This window comes from Hirundo rustica, chromosome 14, assembly GCF_015227805.2.
Source record: "Hirundo rustica isolate bHirRus1 chromosome 14, bHirRus1.pri.v3, whole genome shotgun sequence".
NCBI lineage: Eukaryota > Metazoa > Chordata > Aves > Passeriformes > Hirundinidae > Hirundo > Hirundo rustica.
This window is the reverse complement of record NC_053463.1, coordinates 8370535-8395913: the sequence shown is the minus strand read 5'-3', so window position 1 is coordinate 8395913 and position 25379 is coordinate 8370535. Positions and strand designations below refer to the sequence as shown.

The 25379-nt window shown below is 38.4% G+C and overlaps 1 protein-coding gene across 1 annotated transcript in view; it reads left to right on the top strand.

Annotated features, from left to right (window-relative positions):
* Positions 1–25379, top strand: part of SPOCK1 (SPARC (osteonectin), cwcv and kazal like domains proteoglycan 1) — a 276373-nt gene that overhangs the window by 85783 nt on the left and 165211 nt on the right. The window contains exon 3 of the mRNA XM_040078277.2: positions 2122–2167. Within this exon, the coding sequence (XP_039934211.1) occupies positions 2122–2167 (46 nt within the window). The remainder of the gene's footprint in view (positions 1–2121; positions 2168–25379) is intronic.

Below are 25379 nucleotides of genomic sequence, written 5' to 3'. Positions count from 1 at the left end.
GTATGTATAGTCATTATTTACTCCTATAAATAATAATGGGGTTTATATATTGAAAATCTCAAAGGTTTTGTCTATTCCACCTTTTGGGTTGTTGGGTGTTTGTTTTTTGTTTATGTGTGTGTTTTGGGGGGTTTTTTTGGTTTTTTTTTTTTTTCCCCCACATATTTTTTCTTGTGTATTTGCTGTGTTATCACACTGTGGTTTCAGGCACATTCTAAAATAAACATAATTTCAATTTTCAAAATGGAATACTAAGGAGGTTTGCATGAAGGAGAAGAGGAGGAATAATAGATCTACAGAAGAGATGGCTGTGTTTTAGGTATTTTTCAGAGGAAGGTGCTTTTTTTGTTAAGTATTCCTTTAACACTGAAATTGAGTTAAACCCCCTTTCCAATCCTTATTTCAAAACTGGTTCCATATGCCACCAGCATAAGAAATCCTTGTTGGGAGTTGAATTATTTAACAGTTTCTGATGCAGAAAACCCAGCAGCAAAGCAACACCTTGCAAAAAAATGTAAGCAGGCACAAAAAGAATATTTTGTTGCTGAAAAAATTCTGCTATAAAAGCTGAAAACCCAACCCAGTCTGAAAAGTGATTAATACTTGGTGAATTTAGCAGTACATCATCATCAGTTACAAAGTTTTGCATAACCATGAGGGGGTTTTTGTATTAGCAAAGCTGTGAAATTCAAAGGCAAGCCTGCAATTCTATTTCTGGTGCCAAATCCTGTACTTGTGAAGAAAAAAATATGGATACCTTTGTGTATCTGAAATAAATTATGGGTAATGGTCTTTGCTGTTATCGTGGAACATTATCACTGTCCATGAAGTCAGTATGACACTGAGTTAAAAAAACGTACATTTCCTCCTGCTAGTCATGCTGACTTCCAAGTCTCCAAAATATTCCAGGTTAGGGTGACTGGATAGCATGAGAGCATGTAAAATTCAGTGTACTGGAGATAAATGGTAAACGAAGAAGTTTACCCTACAGAAGAAATAATTTAGATGTCTTATTCACACAGATGGGTTTTTAGTTACCATCCTGGCAAGAAAAAGAAATCTTGGTGTCATTCTGGACAGCTTGATGAATACATCTCTTTAGTGGCATCCTTCAGGAAATGAATATAGAATACTGGATATATTAAAAAGGAAACAAAGATTAATATGCAGAAAAATATGACAGTGTTGTAGAAATTTTCTATTCTTCCTTGCCTCAAATAGATTATTCTGTTCTTATCACATCCTCTCAAAGACGACACAAGTGAGATACTCAGAGTATGCTGAAACTGATATATCAGTTGGGCATAACTCCCAGTTCTTCAGCACTAGGTTGATGGCACTCTGAAGCAGAGAAAACTTTGCCTTCAGATAAATATTTGCTAAGTACATAGAATACAGATTGATCCAACACATGGAAGAGTTTTCCATTCTTTCTGCAGAGAGACTAGTTTGCAACAGTCATTATTTGGCCAGGCACTCTGACAGTGCCTGCTTTCTCCAGTGTAAAATCCAGTGAGAATAGTGTAGGATAGAACCACAACAGTCGCAGCACAATAATGTCTTTACATCAGATTTCAAAAATTTTTAAAGTTTAATAGTGGGAACAGTGACAAAAATATTCACTGCAAGTGCTCCTGGAAGTTTTTGTACTATTTAAGTGAAATGTTTGCAATATTACTCCTGCATTCTATACATTCACAATGGTGTGATTTACATACGTCCAAATGGATGTATCTTTGCATTTACTTTGCTGACCTTTCACCACGCCAGGATGGTGTGGATCATGTTCAGGTAGTGACCTGAACAATACCTTTCTTGTCAAAGACTATAGACTAACAAGAAATGATACAGCGTTATTATAAAATATTTAATAATGGATGTACTTTCAAAAACAATCCAGAAGAAAAATTCAAGCTGCTGAATCCGAGGAGTTCTTTATTCTTTAATTTCTAACCTGCATTAACTACTCTTTAGGACACAACCTGTTGATAGTCTTGTTGGCTTGGAGATAAATCTGTTGGAATCAAACCATAAGTTGATTCATTTAGTTGTGTAAAATTGTACTGAAAATACTGGTTGTATTTTTCCTGAGTTTTCTTTTTTTTTTAAATCCCCATTTAGGATGATTATTTCAGAAACTGGAATCCAAACAAGCCGTTTGATCAAGGTAAACTTAGTACACGTTTTGTGGTTGTCTTCTGCTATTTTGTGATATCCCCATATGCTTTATGCCTCTCTTCCTTTCTCTGTCCCATGCATTACTGGAGAGCTATATTCATATTTACGTCTTGTTCCCAATTTAGTCACAGCTTGAGGTGGTTTATGTAGAAGAGCTTGACTCATCTCAGTATTTTTTCACTGTATTTTTTAATCCCCACCCATTCCACTTTATATTCAATGATAAAATGTGTGCTCAGAGAGATTCTCTGTAACCATGAATCTTGGTTTAACATGCAGGTTAAAACAGGGATCTTCACGTTCATTTTCTTTCATGTTAAAGGCTTTGCTGAATTAATGTCATAAATGTAACCACTGCATTTTCTAACACTCAAGGGACCAATTCTTTGAAACCAGCTGTAATACATGAATTTCAGGGCTGGTTTTAAAAGGGAAATGGTGTTGTGCATATGCTGTTGTTTCAGATGCGGGCTTTGTAAATGATGTTTTGCACTTGGTCTTGGTGAGTGTTTCAGTTATGGCAGTACTTCAAGGATTTCCAGGCCAGCCACTAAAGAAAAGGGAAAAAAAAAAAAAGTTCTAATTGTGCCCAGGATAGCACTGGATACAACAGCCATACCAGGAAAAATAAATTCAAAATCACTCAAGTGTTTAGGAAGAAAATACTTTTTGGAAGTCTCTGAATGTTCTTCTGAAAATTTCACTTTACATCTATTTCTATATTTCATTGCCAAGCATGTTCCTTGTGTTGTCTGTAGCTCACAGGAATATCGTTGGGGTTAGAGCTTGAGTGTAGATTCTCTGTCTTTAGGGAAATGGAGCTTCAGTGTCAAAGGAAAGGAAAAGTTGATGCTTTTGTCAAGACACATATCCACAGAGGTTTTTAAAGGTGTTTGAGGGATTTAGGATTACAAATCCTATTGACTTCAAATGGAACTTATGCACCTACCACTTCTGGAGGCTTTGTGACCCTCTGTCTTCCCAAGAGGAAAAACAAAAAGATAAATCCTGGCAAAGTATTGCAGAGAGATTTTGAGCTGACATGCTTTAAAACTGTCCTGTTTATTGTGTTACTGAGATGTCTGACTGCGGGCAAAACCAGGAACGCTTGTAGAGAATCTAAAGTCACACATGGATACCTTGAAGGGATATGTCGGGTGTCTGTTGAGGATTTCTGTCTCTGTAAAGAAAAGGATCATTTCTATTTCAGTGTAGAGTTTCTCTGACACTGGATGTCTCTGGTCAGGAAGCAGAATGCAGACTGAGGGATGCAGTCTGAGCAGGGTGCTCTGCCTTGCACAAAGATCTGTGCACTGCTTTATTCTCACTTAAATCTTACAAATGGATTTTATTTGACCAATAGTTCATTCTTTTTGACAGAGGTCACTACTCTTGGCTGTGGCAAAATTCTCCCTGACTAGAACGTTAAAAATAGCCACTCAAACATTTCTAAAGAGATTTATTGCACAAAAACAAAAAATCATTTGAAAACTGTGGATTAGTTTAGTTACATATACACAGAGTGTGAGTCTTCAGTCATTGATCCCAGTGTTGTCACCTAAAAAATGAAGAGAAATCATATGTTTTTGCTTTGGCCCCTATGAGTCAGATGCTGACAAGACTAATCCTCAGTTTATATATGCATATAGGTATGTATGTGTGTAAATGTATACATGACATATTTATGCATATGTTGAGGGAGTGGCATTAAAATAGAAACTGCTGAGATGAAGGAAGGAAGGAAGGGAAGCTTTCTCTTCCCCAGATGTTGCCACCAGAGCTTTAATTTCTGTAATTTTCCACAGAGAGGAAAAAGAATAGTCAGAAGAATTTGTTCCAGCTCTTTTACGCAGCATGAGCTGCAAGACAATTGTTTAATCTGTTTTTCCTTTTCCAATCTCCTGGTCCTGGTATTTTTCCCACGTTGGTCTGTTTGACTTTGGGGAGTTTAAATGCCCCTTATGCTCTTGTATGGTTTTGAAGATAGAAAAGCTTTCATTTTATATTTTTTGGAATTCTGATATCCAGAGAGGTGAGGAGCCCTAGCTTGCTCCTGTGAATTGTGTAGCAGCTCTGTGTTCTCACCACACGATTGTTATTTTGAGAAATATCCCAAAGGCTTCTTTTAACCTCACAAGACCAAGATTCTTCTTAGTTACTGAACAGAAGAAAACTCCTCCAGTGGGTGAATGAAAACAGGTTTGTGAATTTATAGAAAATCTAAGTCTGATGTCACAAGGCTAAAGCTCTTTTGTGCAAACACTAACTTTTTGGGACAGGTTTACAGGGTTTTAATATTAAAAACCTAATCGTCAATTCTAAATCTAAAATCCTGCTCGAATATTCTAATTGTGAAGTCTTCATGTGGAGCCAGACTGTAGAGCCAGGCTGAAAGAGCTGGGAGGGCACGGTTGGAAGTAGCTGAAGGCAGGAAGTACCTGCCAGAGGGACCTCACAAAGGTAGCTGGAGGATTCCATATCAGATGGAATTAAAGAGATTCCATCTGAATTAAAAACAGATTTAAACAAGTTCAACAGATTTAAAAACCAACAGTAATCAGAGGCTTTGAAAATCAGCAGAATTCTGCTTCCAGGCTTGTACTTCATTTGCATCTTTTAAAGAAGTCTGCTCATCCAACCAACTCTGTATTCTTTTCTAACAAAAAGCTGGTTTTATTCAGCAGGATAAATTATTTAATTGTTCATTGGAAGACAATAGCAGTGTAATCACGCTGTCTTTGTGCTTGCAGTGTGGAGAGAAATACCTGAATGTTTGTCTCAAGTAAAAAAAAATACCTTGTTTTGTAAAAAAAGTGTTCATAGCTTTCACTGAAACCACCTCTAGGGAGTGACATCAGGCATCTTTGGATAACAGGCCTGTTCAAGGGAAGTCAACTTGAATGGTTCAACTGCACCTCAGAGGGCACTTGAGTGATCAGAGTTTATTTTTAGCTGAACTACCAGCCCAGCTTTCTATTCATCTTTAACCCAGGAGAAACCAATAGAAAATTAAGCATCTTCCGGACTGAGCTGAGCTAACGAGGCACTTGGACTGCAGAAGGCAGCAGAGTTTGTAGCCTGGAAATGATTGCTGGTCATTAATATTGAACTCATTTCTGTCACAGTTACAGAACCAAGAAAGCAGAAGAACAGAAGGGGCAGGTTAGTCAGGATTTTGAAATATGAATCAAAGAGTTGGGATTTTTTCCTGACAAGGTCATTTGAGAGTTCTTAAGGAGCTTGACAGCTAACTTGGCATACTTTCCTAGTCTTCTTCATCCACTTTGGAGAAAGAAAAGAAGAAATTGGGGAAAACTTTAGCATAGCTCAAGTGAGAGATATTGATACCTGTCTCATATTCAGCACCTATTCAGACTTGACAGAAAATGAACTCATTAAGACTTCATGGATTATGTTAATTGAAAACTGTTAAATAAAAAAATAAGTTAAAATTACTGAAAATTTCTGCTAGAAGCCACCCCTAAAATTGCTGGAAGCAGTTTGCAATAGTGTCCAATTTGCCATGTGACTTTTTAAAAGCATCGTTACCCAGGACATAGGAACTGTGGAAGCAATGGGGTGCACTTTGTATTGCAGATGCGTGAGCTCTGAATCAAAACACATTTAAAACATTGAGCTGCCATTATTATTAAACACACAGATGTAGAAAGATGCATTAAGAGGGGTAAAAAATTGATTCTGTGCTAGTGCTGATTGTTTCCCAAATATGTGCTTAAAACCATCCACTGAACTATGAAATTTTCTCTTCAAGGAGGTGCAAGTTTCCAGCTTTCCATTTGGGTTGTGACACTGTCAGGTGATTTCAGTGGATGGAACTGGCCTGTGCCCTCTCCCTCAGCTCTGCCTTCAGCACTGAGGCACAAGGACTGGCTAGAAACAGGGTACAATTTTACCCATTGCTGCTGGTAGCAATTCCAAATGTTCCAAGCTGCAGGGGAAAAGAGCTCCTGATTAGAAACAGTCTGACCTTTCCCCCGTGTCTTCCAGCCTTTGTCTTCCTTTTCACTCTCTATTCCCAGTCCTCTTCCCCAACAACTGAGAAATCTGGACAGGGACGTTCCTTCTGAGGGCTTTCATTATCTGCCCTTGGGGAGGAGGGAATACAAAAAATGAAAAAAATTCAAACTCCCTATTCCACTGTATTGTGTGAAAATCTTTATCTGTCTGAATTGAACCTATCAGTGACTGACTCTAATGTCAGACACACTCATTTAGACTTGACTGTCTTTATTAATTACAGACATGTACTCTTTTCAAAGAGCTCCCCTTGAGCACTTATGGAAGGCTGAACTAGCAAAATACCCTCACTTTTGAAGAGGAAACACTGCTTTTGAGTGAGTTGAGGCCTCCAATGTAGCATAGCCCATGACTTTCACAGCCCAGCAGCCCTGTGAAGTGAATTTGCCAAATTTAGAGCATTACATTTTCAAGATGAATGTGTTGGTATCAATGCTTCCTCTCCTTGTGCATCACATCCTACCTGTGTATCTCCAGTGTTTAAATCACAAATCCAAACTCCAGAAATGGGCTTCTGCAGCTGTGCAGAAAAAGTTTGCCTAGAATTCATAAGCCTTTCAAAACAAAAGGAGTGAAAATGGGAAGCCTGTGATGCAGGATGAAAATCATTGAACCTGCAATTATTTTTGAACATGTAATTTTCTGTTAGCCCAGTTAAGATGTTCTTTCAGAAAAGCCTGAATAAATTCCTCACAAAGAGATGTTTAGTACTGAACACATCTCTAGTCACAAATATATGTTAGTTTTATAATAAATGTTTTCTATTACGGTGCCTCAGATGGCAGATTTCAATTGAATAACTTATTTTGCAATTTATTTTTTGACTGTGCTTGAATTAGTTTTAGAGGCTTATTCATAGTGCAAGTGCACATGAATTATGTTTGCAAATCTTCAGTAAATCAGTCCAATTTTAGAACATGTTAACTGAATCAACCAAAAACAATAGCTGAGATGTAGCACATGAAATATACTGTCTTCCATCAAATGCATTTCAAGCACATATGGCTGCTTTTCTCCAGGCAGATGCACTTGGTTCTTTTTGCATGCTAGAAGCACAATATTAAATTCCTTAGAAGCTTGTAAGCAACCAATTTTGTCATTAAATATGGCACGAGAAGTGACAGGGCTGGGGTCCTTGTGTGTGATTGCATTATGGCTGATATGCTTTGAGCAGAGACAGTGATCGATAGGCTGCTTGGCTGGAATTTTATTAGCACTTGGGGAGCACTTGTTAGTTTTGTCAATAATGGTGCTGACTTGCTCTTAATATCTTACTTCATTGACTGTGAAGCAGACATGATTTTCAAAGGGGAATTTGTGCCCTCCCCATGCTGGTCCAGCATCCATTGAAATAAGGGCATTTGAGGGATTATCAGAGAACCCAGCCCTGCTCCCTTTGGCATCTCTCAGGGAGCAGAGGTTTCCTTCCCTGTGCTTCAGTTCAGTATACAGGAATTCATGTTTGGTAACCTACCTAGACCTTTAAAGATGAAGGGTGTATAAATATATGCCTGCAGATCTTCCTTCTTTATTTGCTGCAAGAGAAGCCCCAGTGCATTATCCAAACAGCTTTGGTTTGTATTCTGATTTAAGAAGGCCAAACCAAGGAGGGGCAAAGTCTCCAGCTTTCAAATGTTATTTGACTTAAATACTGGATGGTATAGCATCTGCATGCCAGTGACCCTTGAATCACTATCTAGTCAGAAGAGGAGTTTGAACAGTATTTAAACATGTTTATATGCTCGTCACTTAATGGATGATTACTGTCATTTGGTTCTAGCTGAAAAACAGGTGGAGAATAAAGCTATAAGGCAGAGTGGCAATGGCATCAAAATAAAGACAAATTGTTTCAAAGATGGATTTAAGTAAAGTAAGAATTTGAGGAAGAAAAATAGGGATAATTAGCATTTGCTCAGTGCAGAAAGCACAAACACGAATTCTCCAAAGGCAGGAGCTTGGCTAATGGCAAGACTCTTAATGACTGCAGTGACTAAAGGTTGCCTACAGGAAGTGCAGCTAAGTGGACTCTTAAGGGTGCACAGGTGGTAGCCCCAACCCAGAAAGCCGAGTACGGAACAAGATGTTTGGGTAAGAATTTAGAAATAGCAATTTTTACGAGTGTATTAGAAGAAAGAAAAAGAAATCAAGAAAAATGAGGGCTCAGTGGAGAGAGATGCTCATGTAAAGACGCTGCTGAAAAGGCCAAAGCTTTGGCACCTGGCTTGGCTTTGGCTTTCACGTAAAAGGGCTGCTAAGACCAGGTGGTGACTGCAGTTGATATCTTCAGCTGGACTGTAAAATTCCACGTGGGGGAAAGGATGGGCTTGGGTAAATTAGATATCTGCAAATCATCTGGAATTGATCTATGGTTTAAGGGAATCATCTGAAATAATTTTAGAGATACTAAAAGTTATCCTTGAAAAGTTATGAATTTGCACAAGACTGGGAAAAGACAAGCAACAGGGTATTTTTGATCATTAAGGAGAGGAAGAAAATGAGAAAATATATCTTGTGAGTTAAACCTAAAATCCTGGTGAAAAACTCCTACACCAGGATAAATATTTAAGAAAATATTTGTTAGCATCAATAAGATAAGGGGGTGAATAAAGCTGGCATGGATGTCAAACTAAACTTAGTTTCTTCTGTGGTAGTTACAGGCCTTGAGACTCAAGGATAAGCTTGCAGCATCACATATCTTGACTAAATAAGGGTTTTGACATTGGTTTCCACTACAGCCTCCTAAGCAAGTTAAAGAAGTGTTGTGTAAAAGAAATAATTATGAGGTGGATACAAAATCCATTGGAAAACTGTGTCCTGGTAGTAGCTGTCAATGGTTCTATGTCATGCTGGGAGGATAAATTGAGTAGAGGTCTCTGTGATCTCTTTTGGGTCCATTATTATTTACTACTTTTTAACATTTACCATCATTTACCATTTTAATGAAACTATAGGTGTTGAAATTAGGCTGCCTATTGAATGTAGCATGGAAATAAAATTCTCAGTCACCTTAAGAAATTTAAAAATGGTTTGAAAACAAAGGCTAAATTTCGTCTAGGCAGATACAAAGTTCTTAGATAAGAACAATCATCTGCACAAAAATTAAAGATTAAAACCAATCAGTAATAAATTTGGAGCAAAGGGCTGGGGGATTATAACAGTTTACAAATAGAACATGAGTCAACAATGTCATTCTGCTGCAAAAAAAGGCAAATGTTGCACTGGCATGTGTAACTGTGAGTAATCCTTCAGCTCTAAGCAGTGCCAGTAACACCTTGGCTGGAATACATTGTCCAGATTTGAGTACCAGGCTTCTTGGGTGCTATGAATCAACCGGAAAGTACCCAGAGAAATGTAACAGGGATGATCAGAATTGCAGAAAATATCATCTGTGAAGAAGGAATGACTGAAGGAGAGGAGCAATCCAACAAAACAGCAACAAACCAAAGTAACCCAAAAAACCCAAAACAATGCACAAATCCTGTTTTCAAATACTTAAAATTAACTGCAAAGTGGAGGGCTGATTCTACATCCATTGTGGATGCAAAAAGGGGGAGTAATTTTACACTGCAGCAAAGAAGATTCATTTTAGCCTTCAACGTGGCAGCAATATTTAAGCATTGGGAGAGATATTTTAAAGAGGGTGTCGAGACTCTGTTGAAAGGTGTTCTGAAATATGTTAGACAAATGTCTTGCAGATAATGACCCATGGGTAGCTGGTCTAGCAATGGAGAGGGGGAATGGAGCCAGCATCCTTCCCAGAATTGCCATTCTAGCACTGTGATTCTGTGACTGTATTTTGATTAATGAAAACCAGCTAATTCTATTGAAATCGCAGAAGAAATGCTGAAGAAAGTATTTCTTAAAATAAATTTCCAGTCAAAGCAATGAATGGAAAATAAATGAACCAGTATCCTTGATAGATGTTTTGGCACCACCTGAAAAAATGCAGGTTTTTATTTAAAAGGAGTAGTGTTCAAAAACTGCAAGATAGGCACTAACCATGGTTGTCATGGGCTTGCAAAGCTCTGTGAATGTAAACAGGAACTGGCAAAAGAGGCCCATTTTCTCTGACTGCTTCTCCCTCGTTATCTCTTCCTTTCTCATAGAATCATGAGGACTTCCTAGGGATGTAATACTTGTTTTGTTTGTTTTGTTTTTTGGTTTTTTTTTTTCCTCCAGACATGAATAAAGGTTGTGATCTAACCCTAAGGCTAAAGATTAGGGTCAAAATCAGTCACCTGTTCTTTTTCAGTTCATTAGCTAAGGTGTGATGATGCATATATATTTAGGAATTAAATCTCCTTCTGCTATAAACCTATGTGCCCAGGTCATCAAAACACTAAGTGAATCACAGCTATTTTACTTCCTCTTCTCATTGCTTCAAATTAACTATATTTGCATGAAATAATATTATTTCTTCTCTAAGCTGATTGTTTGCATTCTAGCTTTGCAGCCTTGGTCATTTGGAAAGTTACTTTAAACTCCTAACTGCTGATGCTAAGCAGTTCATGGCAAGATGAATAAAAGTTTTCAAATATATTCTGACGCTGTTCTGCACTAAAAAATTCCCTAAGCATGGTATGTTGAAAGTTAGTTTGGCAAGTGTTGTTTAGTCGTTTGATCTCACTCTGTCTTTTCTCTCTGTCCCCTGGTTGCAATATATCCATGGACTTCACCATCAACACCTGTTTGTGTTGAGCAGTTATTGCCCAACAGCTTCGAAAGGCTTGTCAAATTTACATACATTTCTTTGAAGTGCAGGGAGAGGAAAGCCATATCTGAAGACTGAAATTTTACTTCTACTGTCCTTCTTGCAAGGTCTGTTTTTGAGTTTATTCTTTTTTACCCAGGGAAGATCAGTACCAGCATTGTTTCCTTATGGATGTGCATCCTTGCGCTGCCTCTTCTGCTGTAGAAGGATGCAGGCAGATGAAATGCTGACCCAAAATGTGGATGTATTAGATTCACTTTAACCACAAGGCAAGACAGTACAATAAAACCTGCAATATAAGTGTGTTCTGTTCCTGAGATAGCTTTAATTTATATCTGAGCAATCGAATCAGTCTCTCACTTCCCATCTTATCTGAAACAAGTAAACAGATAACGGTGATAACTGGATGTACAGTAGAGCAATCCTAGGGATCATTGCACGTTACAGCCGGCTTTAATGCAATGTAAGTAAGTGTTATTGTAATTATTTTTATGTGATCTGTGCGTTCATGGAGTTTATCCTTTATTTAATTGCCGGGGGTTAAAATTCATTAAAAGAGGCACGTATTTTCTGAGAGTAAATGTATCTTTGTTGGGAAGGCTCAAGCATTGAGATGTGTTTCTCTCTTCAGTGAGGCCTGTGGAATGACCTTTCTTATTTAAAACCAGTGAAAGGTTGCTAGCATAAACAGAAGTCTGCAAAACCAAAAGGGAAGAACCTCTGCATTTCATTGTATTAAATACAGGCCTCTAACAAAAAATCTGTGGCTCTCTCTCAGTGGACCATAAAGCTGCCTAAGGACTCAGCTAAAAGAAATCCAGTAGCCATGATTTGTTAATCCTGTTCTCAGCTCTAGCATATGGTTATAGTTAAGTCAGTCTAACCCAATGGATTTATTTATCCTTGAAATCCAGATTATGTTTAGCTATCCCAAAGAAGATAAAAGTAAAACCATGAAAAGCCATATTCAAGTAAAGAAAACCACATGTCTATTTAAAAAATACCAGCAGGATGTTAATTGAATGATATATCCGAGTATCAGAAACATAAATATATTTGTTGTGGTAGTTTAGACATCAAGACTATGATTTATTATGCTTTTTATCTTTAGATACTTCATCAATAGAACTCCTACATATGACATTGCTATGTTCTGGCTGTAGGCTATACTTAGTTGCTCCCCCTCCTAATAGCCTGACATATTCTGTTCCATTATTCTATTGCAAGAAATGGGACTTGATATTTAGGGAAACATTATTAATTTTCCTTATATTTCTACTTCTGATCTGCTTTTTCATGAAGTGGCACTTCTAGTGTATTTTCCTACACAGGGCTGTGGCAATAACATTTTCCGAATGTCTATAAATAAATTAAGTATACTGTGGCTTGAAAGAGAAATTGCTATCAGCTGGTGTTCCACTACCTACAAAACATTTTATCTTCTTTCAGTTTCTATTACTTTGCTCTCTCTTGATTTTGCAGGGGAAGTTGTGGTCCCTGTTAGTGTCATGTGGCGCATTTGTGATCAGCGTGCTTGATGTATGGAACTATCGCAGGCACCCAGTGTGGAGAGCTCTGCTTTGGAAATTGCATTGAAGATGAACTTTTTGGCAGATGAAGGTGTTGATATGATTTGGAAATAGGCTTGTTTGTGTCAGTCAGCCAGGTACTTCATTTTTAAGACAGAAAAATAAAGGTTGGATATGAAAGAGGAGAGAGAGGCCACCTGTCTAGAGGAAGCAGAGAACCCAGAAGGAAGAATGCACTCTTATATATATATATAACTTTTATAAGAATGCAACAAGTTAACTTCTCTTCACAGGCTATAATTTTAAAGAAAGGACAGAGTTGCATTCTCATCTGCACAGTTACCCAAAAGCTGGAGGTGGTTGTTCGTTGTGTCTGTGGTTCAGGAAGCCACTCTGAGGTCTTTCTAAACCTAATTAACCTTCAATGAGCTGAAGTTAGGTGGGACCAGGTGCAAACAAGATGCACATGGGGCCTCTTCGAGGCACTGATCTCAACTGTCACACAGCTCGTATTAGTCATACACAAGATATTTGGAATTCCTTTATCCACATGTACTGGAACAATAAAGAACTACTTCTGCCAGGCTTTTAAATGAAGGCAAGAACTTGGAGGAAATGTGTGACATTAAATAACCATGACAGGTGTCCTTTAACAAGAAGAGTTCACTTGGAGCACACTCCTCAGCCTTTGTGTCATCTCTGTGTTGGCCAGAGTATTTGAAAATTACCCAGTTTCAGTGGGGAAAAGGGTGTGTTGGAATAAAGGCTTCAGGAGCTGGAAACTTGTGGTAGTGTCCCTTTTACTGTTTTCTTTTGAGTTGGGAAGGGATGAGGAAGACAGAGAATGCTGAGAGAAGCAAAAATAAAGTATGCAGTACATGATATTGAATACTTTGAAAAAGGATCAAGTAGATTAATAATGGATTTTTTGTATGGCAGTCCCTTGGCATAGCTGGTTTTTGCCTGCCCGTTAGTATGCTGTCTTTTTCGTCAATCTAGTAGAGAGAAAAGAGTCTTTTGCTTGCTTTTCTGAAATAACAGGAATTCTGTGATCTCTGTACAGGTTTTAAATTATTTTTATTTTTTTTAATTAGAATATTGAATCTGTACCCTCAAGACCTTGGGATAATGAAGTTTTTATCTCACTTCTAGTTAGTATTCAGTGGAAGGGGGGATGGGGCTTCAGGAGGTTGCTGGAGCAAGGTAGTACAGAATGGAAATAGGGCTTTTTGTGTGGTGGAGAAGGTAAGGAGTGAAAAATTAAAGGTATATCTGGAGCAAAGGTGTTTTTTTATGAACAATTTTATTAGTTTTAGGGATGTCTATGTTAAATTCTATTTCCCTGTCTCACTCCATGTGTTTGTCCAGTCCATTGGCACAACAAGAGGTTTCAAAATTAAAAATTAAAGTCTGAAATATTTACAAGCTTGATTTTATTTTTTTTTAAGCCACTAAAGAATTGTGAGAGGCCATTCTTGTATGTCGACAATTTCCTCAATGATAAGAATGCTTAGTTTGAGAAAGTAATTTTTGGTATGCTGACTAAATAAAAAAGTTCACTAAAATCTTTGTAGGGTCTGTAGTAGGGAGCTAATTACAATTTACAGTTTAATTTACAATTTTTGCAGCTAATTTTTTCTTATATTTCAATTAAGGTAGATGTGAATTAACGAGTATTTTAATAAAACTTAGGAGCATTTATTTTCCACCAAATGGTGTGAATTTAAGTGACATCTCTGACACATAAAGAGCCTAGGGTTGGATATGTGTGGTGAATGGATTTTATTTTAATGAATTATAGTACAATTTTCATGTCTTAGCAATTAAAGTTGAGCATTAACTCTAAATTCATTAATTCCTTTGCATCCTTTTTTTCTTTGGGAGAGGGTGTACTAAAAATTCCTTTAAGCTTATAAAACTGGATGGGGTGCATGACAAATAGATTTAAACTGGATTACTGAGGGGCAGAACACAAAGGCAGAATTACATCAGTGTCAGATTCTGCCCTCAGTTGCATGCAGGCTCCTTGATGAAGTTACAGTGATTTAAATTTGGCTGAGACGTGCATAACTTGGGTGGAAAATGCATGTTCATTGGGTATTTCTCTTTTTTTTAGTCATTCTTATATAAACTTGGCTACTGGGTATTTGTATCTTGTGCATTTTCCTATTCATGTAAAGGGCATGACATTATGGCAATAGTTGAGAAAATCAGGTCCAAATCAGCTGCTTCTTAAGCTTTGATTAATTGTGGATTTAGGCCATTTCTTCTCTGTCAGAAAAAAAGCACTAAGGTGCAAAAGCAGTGTTGATAATGTTGGTAGAATTGTCCAACACTTTGGAAGCCGCCTTCTCATCTCCTGCCTTCCCTTCACGCGATGGCCACAGCAGTGCTCCATTCTCTCCATTGTGCTGAGGGTGTTTGTGAGCGGTGACCAGCAAATCTTGTGGGTTCCTTGCCTCTCTCGTGTGTGGATGGGTTTATTGTGGTGTCTGAGGTATCTCACCTCATTCGTCAAATGTTTATAAGGTCATGGATTTGCAACAATTCTCAAAGTGAATAAAGCAGATGAAGCGGAAAGATTGTGTGTGCATCCCCCATTTTGTAATTTTACCATTCGGTGCTGTTTTCTTGGGCACAATTTCATAGCAGAGACTGAAAAAGTGTCAGTAGTCCAAACATGAAAAAAATTAGCATGTGACCAGATCTGACTTCCACAGTTCCCTAGAAAATATGCCATAAGCAAGGAAACTGCAGATCAGAGGGGAGTGATGAGCTCAGCATGATCCTGAAGTCTGACAGTTCTGTTCTTCTAAACACTGTCTGATGCTGTTATGTGCTGAGTCCTTCTACTGAAGCAATTTCACACCTCATCTGCTAGAGATGAAAATGGCAGGGAACAAACTATAAATCCAGCTAAAACTTAGTTTAGTAGATATATCATCCTATGAGAATCTTTTCATATAAATAATTAGTTCCTCACTTCCTCAATCCACTAAACTTGCAAAGCTTTGGAAATGACATGGTGTGTCATTATCTCAAGAAACTCTTAAGGAATTAAGTAATCCACCTCTTCCCCCAAGGCAGCATCAACCCTGTCTGCATCACTCCTGACATTTTCTCTCTGTCCACAGTCTCCCCAGCAATTTATTCTGCTGTTCTTAACCACTGGAAATTTGTCACCTTTTTCTGCAGTTCAGACCTTTGAATTGAAAGCTTTTGTGTTGTGTGTCATTGACGAGACAGACAACTGGGCGTCACCTTAAATTTAGTGGCTTTTTCTTTATATGAAGACTTGATATGTTTCCTTTCAGTGCTGTCATCTTAACCACAGATCTGGGAGTTCTTCCTCACGGATCATTTAGTGGCCTTATTAGTCTCTATCAAATGAGTCAGAATGAGGTATTTCAAAAGCAAGAGAGCAGAGACCAAGAAACCAAGGGTTTGGGAGCTAGAAGGCCATCTTCTGTGGCTTGTGGTACGTGTGTCCTGGTTCCAGCTGGGACAGAATTAATTTTCTTCCTGGTAGGTGGTTTATTGCTGTGGTTTGGATTTAGGATGAGAATACTGTTGATAGCACACTGATGTTTTAGTGGCTGCTGGGCAGTGATTAGTGCACGTCAGGGATCTTTTGGCTTCTTACCCCACCAGCAGGGAGGCTGTGGGGGCATGAGAAGCTGGCAGAGGGCACAGCCAGGGTAACGGAACCCTGCTGACCCCAGGGTTATTCCAGGCCACATGCTTAGGGTATAAACTAGGGGGAAAGCTGGTCAGGGGCTGCTGCTGAGGAGCTGGCAGGCATCAGTCAGTGGGAGGTTGCATTTTGCATCACTTGGGTAATATTACTATTATTACTACTTTATTAGTACTACTACTACTATTATTATTATTATCACCATCATCATCTCCTCCTTCTCTGTCCTGTTAAATGTCTTTATTGCAACCCACGGATATTTTCTCTTCTTCCCTACTCTCTCCTCCATTTGACTGCCGGGGCAGTGAGTGAGAGGCTGTGTGGAGCTCAGCTGCTGCGGTGACATACCTGTGAATTTCCATGTATGTGTGGAACAATCTGTGCATCCATGGGCACAAAGGTGATTGTATTTGGTGCTGTTTTTGCAAACAAGCAGGATCGGAGGAGCAAGAAGTTATGCAGTAGGATTTGAAGCAGCACTTTCACACTCAGTTCTTTCTGGCTACGTGTAGTAGTTTGAAAGAGATTCTTGTCACATCTTTCCAAGATACCACAGCGTTTATGTAATTGCTACCATGAAGTGTTGCTGGTATGTTTTCCAGAGATCACACCAGATGTTTTATGGCTCCCAGTTTCTTATTGCTGGGGCATCTGGACATTGGAGTGTGTGTGGGTATGTGCTAAGATCTTAATTACGCAGTCTGTTGATAAAGCTTGCAGATGTAGTTGGGACTGTAACAAGGTTAAGGCAGGGCAGATACACTGCATTTATAACATTCCTCTTCCTCACCTTTTTCACCCTGTGTGTTACGTAGTGTGTTATGGGTCTGTAGAGGGTTGGAATCTGTTTTATGCTGTTGGACTTGTTGACTGCTGGCATTATGGAGCTGGCAGAATTGCCAGAATCAAAAGTTTGCTGAGATTCTTTAGCACCTCTGCAAAGGTCTGTGATCCCAAACATTACTGACTTCAAACCTGGGCTGGTACTGTCGCTCTCCATTCCTCTTTCCCTGTTCCATTGTTTTGTGTGCTCTGAATGTGCAGAGAACTGAGGCACCACTTCGTGTGGGCGCCCTGCTGTAAAGCTGCAGGCATGAAATCTGGGAAGGTTTTCCCAAACTGGACTGGAAGTCACTGAGTATTGGTCTAATGGAATGAACAGGCCAGCAGAATATTGTTTATTATGATTGCTCATGTTTTCTTTGACTGCTTTAGACATTTACATGCTTGACCCAGTGCCTGCAAGTGAACAAAATATGTTTGATCTCTCTTCAGTATAAACTTCATTGCATGTAAAATTAAAGAGAATTTGGGCATTTCCTTCTCGCAATTTGGATTTTTTCTAGGATTGTATTTCCCATAAATAACACAACACAGCGTTTTTACTTCCCATGGTTTTCACTAGACCCTCTAATTTTCGGTTTGAAACAAATGGCGTTTCCACATTGTTTGAAACTATTTCAGTCTCATTGATTTAATCTGGTCAAATAATCCTTTAATCCATGCTCAGAACCAATTATCTTTTATTTTTTAATGTTTTTCTTAGTGGATGTCTATACTATGCTATGGTTGTGCAGATAAAGTATGATTGATCAGTTAATCAAATGAGATTTCTTACTGGTTCATTAATTCTGGCTACATAGATGATTAAAAGTACAGATTTTTACACCTAGGGCCAGAGATATTTTTTTATAATATGGATTTAGAATATATTTATGCAAGCAGAAAATTGAATCAACATTACCATCAGTGCATTAAATTACAAGATTTTATTAGAGAAGAATTCCCTTATAACAGTAGAAATAGAAATGGGGGGGGGGGGGGAAGGAAAAAAAAAAGAGAATTACCATGAAAGGTTTTGCAGGTTTTGCATCTTTAAATTACAATTTGATCTTTAAAATATTTTGCATGCCCCAAATTATTCCTTTTGCATGCTGGATACCATTTCTATGTGATTTTTGTGTTCTCAGTGTGCACACCTCTCTCCCTGAATAATGAGAAGCTCCTGATGATTTAGTTTATGCGCTTTAATTTGTGCAGGCTGAGTTAGTGTGGTCTCCTGGATCAAATTAAATAAAAGGAAGGGAGGTGGAATTTCTTTGCTATGTGGAGGACTGACTTTTTCTACGTTATAAACAAGTGAAAGATAAATATGACAACGAATAACTGTTACCTAAACCTGACTCAGGGCAGCAATACTGCAATTGAAGAGTCTTCACAGCCTCTTTATCTCATTCTGGCCATGCTGGGTAGTTCACAAGACTGGTCTCTAACTATGAATCCTGCCTGTCAGAGAGAAGTAAATATGCTTCATCCTTGGAATATTCATATAGTAGTAATCTGGCCCTTGTGGTCATAATTTTTTCTGCCATATCATAGCATATCTGTTGGGAAAAGTGCTTTTGCAGACAACTGTTTAATAGGTTTAGTTTATTAAAAAAACAAGTTGGAGGGCACTGGATTGTGTAGTATAAATTACTTCTGCTGGGAAGCAGGACAGCTGAAGCAACTTTAAAGAGGAAAGTTATAAAAATAACTGCCAAAAGTAAACACAGATTAATTCAAATTGGATATTACTCTCACGTTTTTAGAGAGTACAACTAAAATATGCACCTTTTCTCTAATAGAACACAGCCACAGAAAGTTATAGAAGATTATTTAAATCCCCACTCCTGGAATTTCTCATAACAATGCATAGACCATGAGACAAGATGGTCTAATAGTTAATTCTGTCCTTCACATCTCTGAATGACTCTCTTCCCTGACTGCATTAGAAATTAGATGGAGAACCATGAAATAAAGTGGTTTTTTCCAGTTCTAATGTCAGCTTCTTAACCTGGGATGAGACCACATAAACTGAGTTTTTGCTCCAATGTGCATGTAATTAGAATAATAAAATTTTCTTTTTCCTCTCCTCCCCTGCTTAGTCTAAGTGTTCCTGTGTGTGACCTCCATGAATTGTGTACTCCACAGTTCTTTACTGGGACTGCCCTCCTAGTGTCAGTAGAACTACTCATGGGGGGAAAAAATGAAATAGTTGCAAAAATTCTCATCCCTTCTCTTCCAATGTAGTCCATCATCCTTCTCATGTTCTGCTGCCTTGATGGTCCCAAGTACCCAATCAGGGTTCAGTGTTCATTAATCAGTGTCCAATTATGAGGAAGTTATGAGCTAACAGAAAGGGGGAGCAGGAACCCCTCCAGGTGGTGGTGAAGCAGTCACTGAGAAGCCAATTGCCATTTAACAGTCTCCCTTCTTCCCTCAGCCACCTGCTCACCCTGCCCTTTACTGATCAGTACCCACGAGCTTGCACTGAGGGGGGAACCCTCCTGTTTGTCCCACATCCCTTTAGGGACTTCATCGTTATTCATGCTGATGGTCCTTCAGCTTTTTCAGCTTCCTGCCATTGTTCTATCCCTTGTGGCCAAGTGAACTTTTGTAAAAGCTTTGAGTTTGCTCATGCAAATTCTGTCCAATTTTTCATTCAAATGAAAAAAAAAAAACAAAAACATGTACTTCAGTGTACCCTTCCACTACCACTTTCTGTAGACTGATAAGAAAAAAGTGATGATATCTTTTTGACACTGTTCTGTGTAATCCTGCAGGATCTAAAGTTCACATTCCCAATGTGTTCTCAGGATGAAACACCAGCTCTCTTTGTAGTCAATGGGAATTCTGTCATTTATCCTAGTGGAGGCAGATTTTCAACCCAGATGCCTAATTTTTTTTTTTTTTTTTCCTATTTACTTCAAAATTACCTATAGAGATTTTCAGGGGATGAAACGGGAGATGGTGTTATTTGGAATAAAAGCCAGGATGCAATAACGCAGAATGGTTGGCTCATCTGAACTACTTCAGAGACCAAAAGTTCCTGTTGAATCTCAGGATAAGACATTCTTAAGTCCATTGATTTTTTTGAATTGGGTCTGGGTTTTGGCTTCATTTCCTTTCAGGCTTTCTGCTGTATTTTCCAATAATGTAACTTCTGGCTTCTGTGAACTTTGCTGTTTTCTCTGCCTTTTAAGCCTTTTCTTTCATTCTACTACTTTTGGCTCTCTCCATCCCATCTACTATCTGTTTTCTTACTTCTTCAGCATGGATCCCTCTCACCTGTGAAGTACTGATATGTTCCTCATCAGCAGTGTTGATTGCTCCTATTAATGCTTTTCCCAGTACATTTTTGTAGGAGTTGCTGTGTGATCAGAAAGGTCAGATCAGCTCCCATGCTGTGGGCATTTGGTGTTTTTGCTAACATCAGAAGTAATCAGAGAAAAAGGAAAAATAAGATCAGGGAGCAGCGAGATGCTTCCATGACTGTAGGGCAGCTGGAAATCATGAGTGAAAGGCTTGCTGTCAAACATTGAGTATCTATACGGGGTCAGAAAACAGCAATACTAAGAATGTTAAGTTAAAAAAAAAAAAAAAAAACAAACAAAAAAAAACCAAAACAAAAAAGACCAAAACAAAACAAAAACAAAAAAAAAAAAAAAAAACACACCCAAACAAAAAAATTCCCTAAAATGTCAGTGTTTTACTGAATGAAGTCAGAACTGTATAATCCAGGGCAAAAAAATATTGGTTCTGCAGGATTTAAGAAAACAAAGTGCATTTGTTTAAATATGATCTCACACAGTTATGCTCAACCAGGTGACTAGAAAAGCAATTAAGGGCAAAACGTCAGCAAGGAGACCTTCCAGAATGAAAATGAAACTGAAGATTACTGTTGTTTACCTTTCTCCTCTCTGAACTGAAATTACTTTTTTGTTGTTCCTACATTCAAATGCAAAGACAAGAGCAGTTTAATCTATTTTATATCTTTTCAGAACCTCCTGATGGGAATGATCATTTTTTCCAACCAGCCTTATTTTCTCATAAAGAAATAGAAAAGTAGCCAAAATAATGTTATTTTAGCATTTTCCTTCAGTTGCAAAATTCAGCCCTTACAGTTTCTCTCAAAGTTTCTTTTTATCTTCTCCACCTAACTGTCGCTCCAAACATGATCTAAAATGGGGAATGTGCCCTAGATTTACAATATGCTCTTTTCTGTGGAAAGATATAATGACATTTGGCTTATTATTTTGTCATATTAAGATGTGGTAGTGTTTTTTACTTTAATGTACCACTGAAACAGGATTATAACCAATTCTTACAAAACTAGATAATTAAAAGAAGTAAGATATTTCCTGACAGTTTGGAGTAATTATTGCTGCTAGAATCAATCAAAGGAAAAATTATTTCTAATATGACTGTATACATAATATTTACATACTGATTGCATGAAAATAGATATAAATAACCCTCATGCACTCCCCAGAACCTCTGTCTGATGCTTAAGATTATCTAAAGATGACCAGGAAAATGAGAATGGGTCGTGTTTGTACTCAAGCTAGATATACTCAAGGATAATGAACACATTCCTCGTTGGCTTTTGTACTGAAAATCTGTCACCCAGTTGTCTCTTCAGAATTCAGAAATTCATTCTTTCTTCCAATTGTAAAACTCTCCAACATGAAACTATCTCACCAGAAGCAAAGCCCTTGCCTTGGCTTCCTGGTCACCATATTCTTTCCCAGGGAAGTGGGGGATGATTTCCCACTGTTTCCCCAAGGACAGCAATTCAGCTGCAGGACCTGTGAACCTCCTCTCCTTCCAAGAGCTCATATGAACAAGTGTTCACCCAGGCTAATCATAAACCTCTGGAGAATGCAGTCTTATTCCTTGTGAAAATTCCTCCAACACTTCACCAAAGCCCCCATACTGGAATTTGTCTGTTATTTCTCATTCTGTTCTCATCAATGTGGAGAACAACAATCTTCAATCTGTGTGCTTTGTGACAAGTATTTTCTCATTTTGAGACATCTTATTACTCCCTTGTTGAGTCTTCCCTTTCTCAAGCAGTTCAATCTATTTCCTTTTTTTTTTCATTTCCTTTGAAGTCATATCAAAAAATTTATCAATTTTACTGTTGATCCCTGAATTCTTATCCTCATCTTACCCTCTTATCCCATGTATCTTGTTTATACTTTTACCCAGACAGAGCCATGTACCAATAAAGGCATCAACAATGCTTAACAGAGCAGAATAATCATCTCCTGTGTTTTAGTTAAGACTTTCCTGCTAATACACTCCAGTTAAAGAGTTTACTTTTGTTGCAGCAGCTTGACAGTTTTGATTCCTATTCAGCCTGCAGTTTGTTGACACTCTGGGATCTCATTTTGCATTATTTCTACCTAGTCAATCCCTATTTTGTGTTTATGGCTTTGATTTCTGCTTTGTGATGCTGCTGCTTTGTATTTGTGTGTACTGACTATTGTCTTATTCATTCCTCTCATTTCCCAAGATGATCTTTAACTGTAACCTCCAGAGCATGACAGCTCTTTTCCTCATTTCTGTGGCTTATAAGCCTGCTCCCCATTCCATTATCCAAACAGTTGGACTACGTTTTTTAATCTCAAAATACCTCCTCATTTAACTGAATCACGCCAATTAGCAAAATGCCCCATGTGTGAAGACAGAATAATGTGAAAAAAATGAAATAGACTCCTCAGATGCCTGTGTTCATTACACATTTTATGCTGGCCGGGCACTTTTTCTTGTTGGTGTCTGGGGGGTGAGGATGGATGTTGACTGTTTAGCAGTTGCTCTGAGTTATCTGTATATTCCGCATTCTCTGAGGGGTGAGCCTCCAGAGGTGCAGAGCCTGCCCAGCAGCCCAGAGGGAAGGAACAGATGTACCAGCCTCACACGTCCCTGGCAGCAGTTTGCTGAGCCAGGGTAATGTTTGTTCTCTTCGGCAAGGCAATTATCAAACTGGTCAAAACCCAGGAGCCTTGTTCTCACTGTTGCATCCTTCCTGCTGAGAGTGCCTGAACCTAAATCAAAGCCATTAGGCACTAAGTACTGACAAAGTGACAAGAAGTCAAGGTGGTTTTGTCAGATTCTTTTTTTCCTAGTCAGAAACTGAGCTGCTGAAAACTTTTTAACACGGAGATATTTCATGTAAGGAAACTCAGCTGTCTGAGGCTGAAAGCTGCAAAGGAATAGAACAAGAGCTGCAGGGCCTGTCTTGGTACACAAAAGAAATTTGGGAGTCTGGGTTTTGTCCACTGCCACTGTGTCTGTGGTGCTAGCAGGAGAACTGTGTGGCTGGAGCTCTGGGCAGACTGAATGTGATTGTTGGAGTCAGAACCAGCCTGTGGCTGTGCTGGGGTTGGCAGCTGAACCACGGGACCCTCCATTTCTGTATCAGCAAGGACAATATCCTTTGTGGACAAATCTTCCAGATTTAGAGCTTCTTCATATCAGCAAACTTCCAAATCAGAATAGTATGATAAATAAAACCAAATACAACTATGCTGAAGTAAATCATGCTTCCAGCAATATTTGATGCTTTTCTCCACATTTGCTAGGGTTTTTTTCCCCTAGTTCTGTGCGTGAGGTAGTCACATCTGTGCTCCTCACAGATGTTATCGTGCGGTCTCTCCTGGGAACCAGGAGTGTCCGTTCTGTAAAATGCACTTTGATCCCCTGAAGTGTCACTTCAGCCTTTACCAAGAGTGAGGTGTAAATGGCATGTGTGGTAAACACTTTAATTTGGCCAATAGTTTAATTTGGTCTGCAACTTAATGACATTTGAAAGTATGCACTGGCATTTCTGCTAGGCTGCCTGCCATCATTTTTGCCTTGACAAGGCAAATAAGGGCTTACTAACTCAGGAAGGAATAAGCATGAAAGATGTCCATCAATCTCCATAAAGAAGCATTATGTAGTAGATTTTTATTAACTCTGAAGTAAAGGCAGTATAATTGAACAGAAATGTGTGCAACAACTGATAGGCTTGTTTGAGAAATTATCAGTGTTGCTGGTTTTCATTCTTTTTGAGCAGAATTTTACTTCCAGCTGCATTTCTTTTGCTATCACTCCTCAGCCTGTGGACAATACTAAATATTTTATTTTGAGAAGCTTTGCAGAAAAATCTGTTTCTTACTCCTCAAAAGGGGCTGACTGACCTGAAATCAGATAAGGTGCATGGAAGAAGGTTCATTCTTTTACCCCTGTGCTGCAAAGTCACTTCTAGTTCAGCTGGCTCTTATTAGCCCTATCTAGCAAAATAGTTCACAGCATCCTATATTGATAGCAGAAGATAAATGTTGCACTAGATGCACTTTAGGAGCTCATTCCAAATTTAGAAGCATTACTAGTAGCTGAAATATCCAACAACTTAGGTATGAGGAGTATCACTGGAATTGATATTGCCTCTCAAAAAGATTTTGAGAATCTGCTGCAAATTAGCCTGGCTATTATGAGCCCATTCAATTTTATAGCATTATAAACTGCAAAGCATGTACACCTTGAAAAAAATGGACATAAATTAGCCTTGTAAATTGGTTCATATCTTGTATTAAATGAACTGCTGAAAGTCTAATCAAAAAAGCATGGACATAAAACAGATTCCAACTGATTCCAGAGGTCTTGGGTTCAGATCCTCTGTGTGTGTGCTTATCCAAGTCATATTGTGAATCCATTCAAGTTCCAGAAAAAATAACTACCTTCAGTTGCTTAACTTTTAAACCTCTAGGTTTGCTCATTAGTTAGGTGCAGGAATACTTTAAGCATCATAATCACTCTTCCTCTCCATGCACAGTTCCTGTTGACTGCAATAGGAGTTTCCTGCTTGGAGAGACAGAAGAATCAGTCTTAAAAAGGTGAATGAGCCAGAATGACCTGCTCAGCTTTCATTACTCAGAGTGCCTTACTCAAGCTTGGTGACTTTTCAGTGATTAATTACAACTGTCAGGAAGTAAGGCTGAATTGAGGATTTTTCTGTTGCTTCTAAGATGTTACTACAGGTTCTCCATTTTGGGGTCAAAATGTTTGTACCAATATCACGTTTGTAACTAAATTGTTGAGATTGCAACTCAACAATTGTTGAGATTTTCAACATTGCAAATGTTGAAAAACTCTGGTTATCATTGATTTTTTACCTCATTCCAAGTTCTCTCATATTCTGCAGTCTTTTGGCTCCTTAGCTGAAATCCACAGCCTTGACATCGGAATGAGGTTTTTAGTTGCTTGACTAGATCAATGATTTTGTGACACACTTTTTAGTGAGATTAACATTCTTAATTTACTTTAAAAGCTTATTCAGTCCCTGATATATTACAAGAAAATAACTGTCCTCTATCTCCAGAAGTCTCTTTATTTCACTGAGAAAGCATCTTTAACTTCA